General features: G+C 32.7%; 2 protein-coding genes across 2 annotated transcripts; both read left to right on the top strand.

The window, feature by feature from the left end:
* The first annotated feature begins 257 nt into the window (after positions 1 to 257).
* On the top strand, positions 258 to 5,504 carry LOC114187867 (E3 ubiquitin-protein ligase RFI2). Its single transcript, XM_028076249.1, has 6 exons — positions 258 to 697; positions 1,737 to 1,906; positions 2,606 to 2,664; positions 3,984 to 4,009; positions 4,105 to 4,483; positions 4,680 to 5,504. Exons 1-6 carry the CDS (start codon positions 556 to 558, stop codon positions 5,146 to 5,148), a joined length of 1,245 nt encoding a protein of 414 aa, XP_027932050.1. The 5' UTR covers positions 258 to 555; the 3' UTR covers positions 5,149 to 5,504.
* A 1,741-nt stretch (positions 5,505 to 7,245) lies between these two features.
* LOC114186976 (60S ribosomal protein L22-2) lies at positions 7,246 to 8,633 on the top strand. Its single transcript, XM_028075064.1, has 3 exons — positions 7,246 to 7,366; positions 7,589 to 7,847; positions 8,301 to 8,633. The coding sequence occupies exons 2-3, from the start codon at positions 7,618 to 7,620 to the stop codon at positions 8,443 to 8,445; spliced, it is 375 nt and encodes a 124-aa protein (XP_027930865.1). The 5' UTR covers positions 7,246 to 7,366; positions 7,589 to 7,617; the 3' UTR covers positions 8,446 to 8,633.
* The last annotated feature ends 1,225 nt before the right edge of the window (positions 8,634 to 9,858 follow it).

Genomic DNA, 9,858 nt, shown 5'->3' with positions numbered 1-9,858 from the left:
TTAATTTAATTTATTAATTCTATAAATGCAGGAAAAAGTGTAGTATTAATTAAATTAATTTTTTCTATAAATGCAGGAATTATTATAATTGTAGCATATATAATACAATAAATAGAAATTAGAATTGGTGATTAAGCTGGTGAGCAAAAGTAACGTATAGAGAAAGAAAGGGAGGACGGGTTCAACCATAATTAAATGCAATAGAAAGTAAAAAAGAAATGAATCAAAGTTGTTTTGTTTGGACAACAGTTTTAGAAGTCCAACCACAACATCTAACGGTCCAAGTTTAAGAAACGAAAGGAAAATAAAAAACAAAGAGAAAGAGATTTTGCTTTGCTGCCATCCCAATCTCGTTCCTCAAACTCCAAACCTTCTTCTTCTTCTCCTTTCTCTACTGAACCGAACCAAAAACAAAAACAGAGTTCAGAATTTAGATCTCACCTGTTTAATTGCCTTGCTTGCGAATACAAGTAACATTCCCGTGTCTCCCAATTTCTGTGTGCCTTCAATTGTGTTACAGTGATGTGATGCCATCTTAGGGTTTTTGATTTTGCGATGGGTCTTGGAAACGATGACGATGATGGAGAAACGAAGAAGTCCTTTGGTTCAGTGGCGTGTTCGATTTGCCTTGAGTTTGTTACGGATAGCGGGGATAGATCCTGGGCCACGCTTCAATGCGGACATCAATTTCATCTCGGTATGTGTTATGTAGATTGCGCTGTTTTGTTTTTTAATTATTTCGATTTATCGCTGTTAGAATTGTTGGATTGAAGTTTGAACAATCGAGATCTGAGGTTTTTTCTTTTTCTTTTTTTTTTTTCTGTCGGATGAGAGGATTGAGGATCATCAAATTTTGGTGATGATGTACTCGCAATTGTGTTAACCGTGGTACTGGATTGACCTTTTTTTGTGTATATGATGATTTAGGAGATGTTATTATGATGTTTGATGGGTTGGTGGTAATATTTTATGAGGTTGTTTAGAATAGCTGGATGGTGCTTGCTTGGGTAAGCTGTGGTGGATTGAATTGAATATCTGAAAATAGATTCCTCTGTTGACGGTGGTAAATAAGAGGGTGGGAGAGGGAGAAAGTTTTTTGTGTTTTTTTTTTTTGAAAAGGGTAAAGGGAGCTTGAAGGTGAATCTTTCTCTTATTTTTCTCATTCAATGCCGTGTTTCTCTGGTTGAAATATAATTGCGAACTCCGAATAGTTGTTTTATGAATGAATAGGGATAAGAATATTCCTCAAATTTCATCAATTTTGTTGAATTGCCCAAAGTTAACTCTTTCGGAAGACATTCAATACTCCTCAACTTGGTTGCATAGTTGTCTAAATTAGGCCTAGTTAAATTATACGTATTCCATTAGTATCATTGCAAGTTATCATATTAAACATTGTTAATTATCTGTCCAAAAAATGATACATTGGTTTTGATGAGCTGGGAAAATCTTAATGTTAAATCAAAGTGTCTTCACTCTGACTTGAACCGGTGGCCTATATATAAAACACGCTCACCCCAACAGCCTGTTCTGTGCGGAAAAGTTGGAATGAAATTTCAGGGTTTATACTATTACGTTATTTCAAAACACTTGGTTTTATGGATGCACGTATTTCTTTTAATGCAGTACTGCTTGGTTTCATGTTTTACTGAACTCAATTTTTAACAAGCTGATAGATGCATCTGCACAGCATCATGTCATATTGCTATACTTATTATACTCTTTATATTGTTCAGACTGCATTGGCTCGCACTTCAATGTAAAGGGGGCAATGCAGTGCCCCAATTGTCGTAAGATTGAGAAAGGTCAGTGGCTTTATGCTAATGGAGGTCGATCATATCCAGAATTTAGCATGGACGAATGGTCTCAAGATGAGGATCTATACGATGTTAGCTACTCTGAAATGGTAATAGAAACAGCAAGTGGCCTTATATTTGTTTCTCTATTACGGCATATGCATGTGTTTGTTTGCATTGGCTCATTTTGCAATGAGCCTTAAATTTAGTCCTGCAAACTAGAGTCGATTGCTATTTGTGAAAGTATCAGTCTTAAATGTTTGTTGTATTAGTCAGTGCTACCAAATACTGCTGTCCAGTGGAAAGACGTGGTCTTAGAGGGACATTAATCGCTTATGATCCTAATCTGTATCTACATCTGATCTTCTCTACTGATGTTGAGTAACTTAAGTTGCAAACTAGTCTTAAGTAAATTAGCTTATTTGTTTTTAATCCTATCTAAGATTAGGAAACTGCTAACATGTAATTTGCTATATTTTGTCGAAAAGGTTTACCAGATGTTGTTGTAGAAGGATATTGTATAAGAGCACACATGAGGAGGGAAGGAAAAATTGAATGATGTGTGCATTTCTACTTAAAATTTAAAATATAACATTTCAATGTCTATGACTTGCTTTGAATTTTAACTCCCACTCCTGCTTATTATTTTCCTCCATTATTACTTCCAGTGCATTGTTCTAGCTGATATCGCTTTTATATGTATGTATGTATGTATGTATTTAATCAGTTCTTTTCTTTCCATTTGTATGCAGATAGATAGATTTCATTTACTATGTTAGCTAAACTTTAGTTCTAAATGGTTTTTGCAGTCCTTTGGCGTTCACTGGTGCCCATTTGGAAACTTGGCCCGACTTCCTTCATCTTTTGAGTAGGGTTATGAGTTCACATGCTTACTATTCTGTGTTCTAATTCCCGTTGATGATATTCCTTTGTTCTTTTAAGTGCCTTGCCATGAGAAAACATGCATATGGATTTTTGTGACGGCTGTTTGTAAGATATAGTTGATATTTATTTAGTGTTATGGATACCATTGATTTGTTTTTAGGTCCCACACATGTTATAAAAGGTTAACAAAATGTGCTTAGCTTGGAACCAAATTAGGTTAGTAAAGTTAGATCTCAAATGTGGTTAAAATATTAAAGCCATCAGAATTCTTAAATTCGGATTATATTTTAGAATAATAATTTTGAGAACTTAGAGGGGGATAAATGGATATCTTGAAGCAAGAGTTCAGAATGCAAAGAGAGTAGTAGTAGCATCAGTAGAATTTGAAAAGGTATTTCTAAGTTGCTCCATAAAGTCTTTGTATTCAGTAGGACTTAATTTCCAATTGATCCAGGACAGAACTTCCCATATTGCCTTGTATACGCATTACTTCTAATACGTAGAGATAATTATTTATGAAAAAATTGCATATAGGAATTCTTGATAAAAAAAATATTTCAAGTTGAATTCTTCTAATATTCAAGTTAACATCAGACTTCTCATATCTTCATTAAGTAGAACAAAAATGAGTCTGTATGAAATGAGGCTGGTTTTTAGCTTTATATTTCCCTGGCATTTGAACTATTCTGTCATCTAAAATCTGTAACAATAGTAAAGGGAGTGACGTCATTTGCTCTACTCATTTTGGTAGCCCTTGACTACTCTCCAACCTTTCACTGATCTCTTTCAAACTTCCATGTGTTAAACTTTTTTTTCAGATATCCATGCCACTAGTGCAAAGTATTTACTAGCTTTACTAATATATCATAGATATGACTAACCACCTTTGGTGGAATCTCTTCTCCCAATAATGTTTGTTCAATCCAGAAAGCTCAAACCAAGACTCTAAGGGTTCATTCACAACAATGATTTATTGGTACTATGTTAAATGTTAAAAAGATGTCAAATTTAATATTTTTTCAATAAATTAAAAAAGTTGCAGACAGTACCAACGAAAGATTGGTTTAGAAATTAGAATGTTACTATGGGGTTCCAAAACTGATTTCTGTTCTGTTACTATTTGGAGAAAAATCATGGTGTCTGACAGACATGTTTAAATGGAAGATTGGTTGTGATTGAATAGAATGTTGCAATTGTGGGTGATTTAGAGAAGCAGAATTTGGTGGTGTTAATGCTGCTTCCTCCTAAAAAGAAGTTTTTTTAATAAAATGGTAGCTTATATTCTGCTTTTTATTTTTCCAGGGAAGGGGATTTTTCATCAACTGCATGTAAGATCCTTTCTCTTTTCCTGAACATTAGCGTCCTTTTCGTCAACCTTGCATTTGACATAATTCGTTATCTCATCTTGAACTTTGAGCTGCAGATCATGATATGCTGGGACACCAAGCTATGTTTGCTGAACATACAGCTGTATCATCTTCTAGTCATCCTTGCCCATATATTGCCTACTTTGGACCAATACATCCCTCCACTTCCAACTCTGGTGGAACAGTTTCCGAAGCTTCTAATTTCAGCCCCTGGAATGGTGTACCTGGTGACATGCCAACCTCCTACACATTTCCTGCTGTTGATCTTCATTATCACAGTTGGGATCACAATTCCTCTCATTTTTCTTCTGCCAGCAGCCGTCTTGGCACCACAGATCAGATCTCAGTATCAGCTGGTAGTCAAAGGCCAGCCAGGGGTGTTTCAGAGGTCCCCAGATCCGGATCTTTTATGCATCCCTTCCTTGTTGGTCACAGGTAACCCCTTTATAATTTGTGTACATACTAGGATGCTTTAGTATTTGTGGAAGTTTGTATATTGCTTAGGCCTCAAATTTATATACTCGTATTATTGCATGCTGTCAAAATACTTGAAGAAATCTGGTTAATTCAATTGATCGATTAAAAAATCGACGGAACTAGACATCTGATGCATCTGTGTGTAATTCTGCAGTTCTGCAGCTAGGGCTGGGAACACTGTTGCATCTTCAATGATCCCTCCTTATCCTGGCAGCAATGCTCGGGCCCGTGATAGAGTTCAGGCTCTTCAAGCATACTATCAACCTCAGCGACATCATAATTCTGCCTCAGTACGAACACCTGTTGCTTCTAGCACTCGAAGATCCAGTAGTCTTAGTGGGTCAATTCACTTACCGCAGGTGCCCTCGTCACCGGACCAAAGTAGTGGCTACGTTTATATCCCAGGTTCTGTAGCACACAATTTTCCAGAAGAATCTCTTATACCTAATCGCTTCCATGCTTGGGATAGAGATCATTTGCCTTCATTGGCATTAAACCATGTTGGTAGAGAATCAAGTTGGAGAGCATACCACCAGACTGCCAGTGTATCAGACCCAAGTATCAGATCCAGCAGCTTTCGATTACGGCATGAATCGGAAAGAATGCCTTCACAAAATCGGTGATATACTTTTTTTATGTCAAATGACATCTATTGTGGGAAATCAAAATTTATGTTTGCTTGAGAAACGTTACATAATGCATTTAGCCTGGCTGGCATGTTATGACAGACTATATACTCTGGCTAGCCTTGGAATTCATGTTTCTGGCAGCCATATGGCAGTTTGATGAACATTGGTCTCCTCTAGTTTCTCTGCCTAGGAGGGCATAAAATAAGATCATATTTAGCTGGCAAATTAGGTTTGGAAGAAATACTGGTGCATTCTCATCTCAAGTGATGAATTAGTTAATGAGAACATTTGTGGTTGGATTATTGTAGAGTATAAATTATTTACTTCTGAATCATCGATGCTCATGCAAATTCTGTGTATTCAGAATACACTTAATCTTACCTCCAAATGGCATATTAATGTTGTTGTGAAATCTTTTATGTTGGGTAGGGTGGTAGCCCGTGTTAGATATGTAAAAAGAAGTGAAATCTTAGCATTGTAAGTATTTCGAAAATTTCCAAGATTTTATAACTTCTTTGCTAAAAGAATGCTTTCAGCGACAAAATAACCCAAAAAGTAGGTACAGTTGTTCTTTGGATTCAAAAATTCAAATCGAATTAATTTCAATCCAAAAAATTGAATGTCTTGCAAACTCTTTAAGCTTAAAATAAAACAAACATGATTTATGTTTTTATTAACTTTTATTTCAGACTTAATCACTTATTTTTTATTCATTTTTATTTTTGTGACTTGGATCCACATATTAAACTTGCAAATGCTTACTTTGGAAAAATTCGAGCTAACTTTTTTTTTTCTCAACTTTGTCTTTATACATTTTTTGTTCTTGGATAAAAATCCATAATATAAGAGATACTAAATAATTCAAATCAATGAAAATAAAATAGTTGATAATTTATTATGATCCAAGTTCGAATTTAACTGGCATTCACTCACAAATGTTATATCCTATATGCTTCTAAGCCAAATAAGAACATAAAAAAAAAAAAAAACTGTATGTTATTCAGAACAAAACTAATATTAAAATTTATTATAATGAAAGATAATGATACAGTAGTATCACAAAAATAACATCTAATAATATAATGATGTTTTTTAAAAATAAAAATAAAGAAACATTACAATTGTTAAGATCCAATATGAAAACTTAAATATTTTGATAATAGGAAAAGATCATAAATTTTATTTATTTATTGAAATTCAAAGTTAAATAGGGCTATTATTGAAAAATAAATACAAATAATGACTTTATATTAATACCAAAATAATACATAATCATAGAAATTAAAAAATAATAAAATATAAATTATACTTAATTAATTTTATTATTGTAAAAGCTATGAAAATAGTATTAAAATATCATATAACTAATAACAACAGTGATTTTAAAATAAGTAATAATATTGTAATGAAATAATAGTAAAATGATTTTAGAAGAAAGATAGATGATATATACGAGTCTAAGTTTCTTTGGTAAAAAATTTAAATTAAATTTTTATACCATTATTTAGATATTCATTAAGAAAATGAACAAGTCCAACATGGAGGGATGAAGGAAATGATAAAAAATTTGCATCTCATATGTTTCTAGTTAAGTGATAGAAAATTTATGATATATAATGTGAGAATTTCCTATTACTTTTAGTACACAATTTCTGATAAATGTTTTATTATAGCTGAGGGGAAAAATTAAACAATTAAAAAATTATAACTAATATTCATTTAATTTAAATATTTTTTTCACGTCTGTTTTTCTTAAAGCTAATATCATTCCCAAACTTTATTTATTTAGTCTCATGTTTCGAGTTTTATTTAAGAAAACAAGAACTATTGTTTTCTTCATTCCATCGTCTAGTTTCCTTTATCCGGTACTTATAAAGTGTTAACTTTATTTTTTCATTTATAAATAAAAAAAAACCCGTGAAAATTATAGGTATAATAATATACCCTATGTTAAAAGAGTATAACATATATAATAATAGCATATTATAATATTCATACCAAGAGGAGGAAAAATGAAAATCCTAGTTAGACCAATATTAAAAAGAAAAAAAACAAAACAAAACGCAGCGTTTCATGGTAGGAGAAAATCAATACATGTTTGCAGTTGTGGATCCATCATATAAAACCTGAAATCCAAACCCTAAATATCCACCCTGGTTCTCATCTCTTCCCAATCCCGACCTCACAGCCGCATCTTCACGTCTCTCATACGGTACTACTCTTTCTATCTTATATGGAACTTCTTCTCCTCTTCTTCGTCAATAGCCAAGGCAAATTAGGGTTTTCACCGTATTTTATTCTGTTTTATTATTGTTTTTAATACTTGAAGGTTTCACTACTTTTTTATCTGATTAGCAAGAAATTGATTTCCATTGAATTTGGATTAAATAATATCAAGTCACATCCCATAAGCCATTTTCGTGTGTGGATGCAGAGGTGCGTATAATATAACAGGAAGGAAAAATGAGTCGAGGAAGTGCAGCAGGAGCGAAGGGGAAGAAGAAGGGGGCGACATTCACCATTGACTGTGCAAAGCCTGTGGAAGACAAGATCATGGACATTGCCTCTCTCGAGAAGTTTCTTCAAGAGAGGATCAAGGTCGGTGGCAAAGCTGGTGCTCTTGGTGACTCTGTTACTGTTACCCGCGAGAAGACCAAGATTATTGTCACCTCTGACAGTAACTTCTCCAAACGGTAATAGATTGCTTATATATGCGGAGTATGGTACCAGAAATTTGTAAATAGAGGTCGCCGTAAATGTTAGGGTTCTTTAATATTATGGATAGTTGCTGACAAATGTCATTGATATGGCCACAATTATATGTGGTTTTCAATCGTGCACAACATTTTATCATTGTGTTTGGATAAACTTTTGGATCTTAGGTTACATTTTGGGAAAAAATGTGAAGGTATAATAAATTGAGTTTCTTTGATAAGCTAAATGTTCTAAACCTTTATAGAAATTCCTTACTTTCCAAGACTAAGGACATTGAATAAGGGGGAAAAACATAGTTCATTGTACCTTGTATACTTTTCATGAATGCCAATCCATCCAAGTCATATTGTGATTCAAACTTTTTTTTTTTTCGTTTATTATGATATCCGTGAATTAGGGTATAAGTGTTTTATCTGCTTGTATTGTTCCAGGTATCTGAAGTACTTGACTAAGAAGTACTTGAAGAAACACAATGTGCGTGACTGGCTCAGAGTGATTGCTTCAAACAAGGATAGAAATGTTTATGAACTGAGGTACTTCAACATTGCTGAGAATGAGGGTGAGGAGGAAGATTAGTTGTCTGAGTCCCTTATTCTCTGAGTGTTTTGTTTACACTTTTCTTATAGCTAGCTTCGTTTTTGGCAAGGATTGCTTGATATAACGGTGCTTTGTTTTGATCAGTTGCAATTTAACATTTTTTATCATTTAAGAATTTTTGTACTTTTAATGTTAGATGGGAATGGAGTTTGCATATTATTCTATTTTGTCTGAGTCTTTAATATGGTTAAATTGCATTATGTTTCTTTCCACAATCTATAATAATTTACCTCTTCCTACATCTCGTGCCCATTCTGCTCCCAAATTGTTTGCACTTGATTGGTAGCATTAGGGAAATTATTTTATGATAGTTCTGTAGTTGGACAAATTTTGAGTGGATGTTGTGCGTATCATTGATTTTGGAAAAAATGGAAAAAATGAATCGAGTCTGAGTTATAATTTCACTTAAACAGTAATTCACTCTCTCAACCTACCCAATTCTTTTATAATTTCACTTAAACAGTAATTTCGCTCTCTCAACCTACCCAATTGTTTTATCTCGCAAAATATCATACCTAAACACATTATTTATTTTTTTCATAATCAAATTCTATTAATATCCATTGCTTGTGTGACATCAAACATGTCTTCCTAACCATGGGATTTTGCAGTGTGCCCAGTTGGATAGAAATAGGAAGGAGAGATAGTGAGAATATCGTATATCTTGTCTCAATATGTTGTCAAGTTTTTACCCATAACCTATTATACTCTTATATTTTTCTCTTGAAAATTAATAGTTAACTGCTGGGTGACGTCATTGAAATTGCCGACTGCATAAAATTTCCTAAATTGTGGCCAATGAGTTCTGGCCAAAGGTTATTATTTCCTTGAATTGAATAATTAATGAAATCAATAAGTCGATTTGTACTAGTTTAGGTCCAAACATTATTTTGCCTCAAATTATCTGGACTTTGTTTGATAACTTCTTTAGTATGTGAAAACAGTTAAATAATGTTTCAAATTTATTCACTTCTTTAGAGCGTGTTATCTTGTGTTGTTTTCTTTGTAGATTTGTTATCACTTTTATAATTTTTGTATTTTCATATCTTTTTTTGTATTTTTTTTATTTTGTAAAAGAGAGAGGAGTCATTGATTGGAAAAAAATAATTTGAAAAAAATAAGATTTTTTTATCTAATTGTATTTTTAAAATTTTTTTTTATCAAACAATTTTTAATTTTAACTCTTGAGTATGTACATTTACATATTTTTGTAAAATAGTAAAATATTTGTTTACATTCAGATTTAATAATCAGATGTATCAAAGGGTTTTAGTCTGAAGTCTTAATGTAACTTGAACTATCCTTTAATCAGAAATTATTAAAGTATTTTTTAAAATAGCTATTATGCATTTAATATTGAAATTAGCTATAATAGTTAATGACTAATGGAGA

Source organism: Vigna unguiculata, chromosome 6 (genome assembly GCF_004118075.2).
Source record: "Vigna unguiculata cultivar IT97K-499-35 chromosome 6, ASM411807v1, whole genome shotgun sequence".
Taxonomy (NCBI): Eukaryota; Viridiplantae; Streptophyta; class Magnoliopsida; order Fabales; family Fabaceae; genus Vigna; species Vigna unguiculata.
This window is presented reverse-complemented; position numbering and strand designations above follow the sequence as displayed.

Bases quoted from the DNA above. Each gene is read 5' to 3' on its own strand.
- LOC114187867 (XM_028076249.1), top strand. From the start codon at position 556: ATGGGTCTTGGAAACGATGACGATGATGGAGAAACGAAGAAGTCCTTT. The intron at 1,907-2,605 runs GTAATAGAAACA...TGGTTTTTGCAG, and splicing joins ATGTTAGCTACTCTGAAATG to TCCTTTGGCGTTCACTGGTG. The intron at 4,010-4,104 runs GTAAGATCCTTT...TTTGAGCTGCAG, and splicing joins GGATTTTTCATCAACTGCAT to ATCATGATATGCTGGGACAC.
- LOC114186976 (XM_028075064.1), top strand. From the start codon at position 7,618: ATGAGTCGAGGAAGTGCAGCAGGAGCGAAGGGGAAGAAGAAGGGGGCG. The intron at 7,848-8,300 runs GTAATAGATTGC...GTATTGTTCCAG, and splicing joins GACAGTAACTTCTCCAAACG to GTATCTGAAGTACTTGACTA.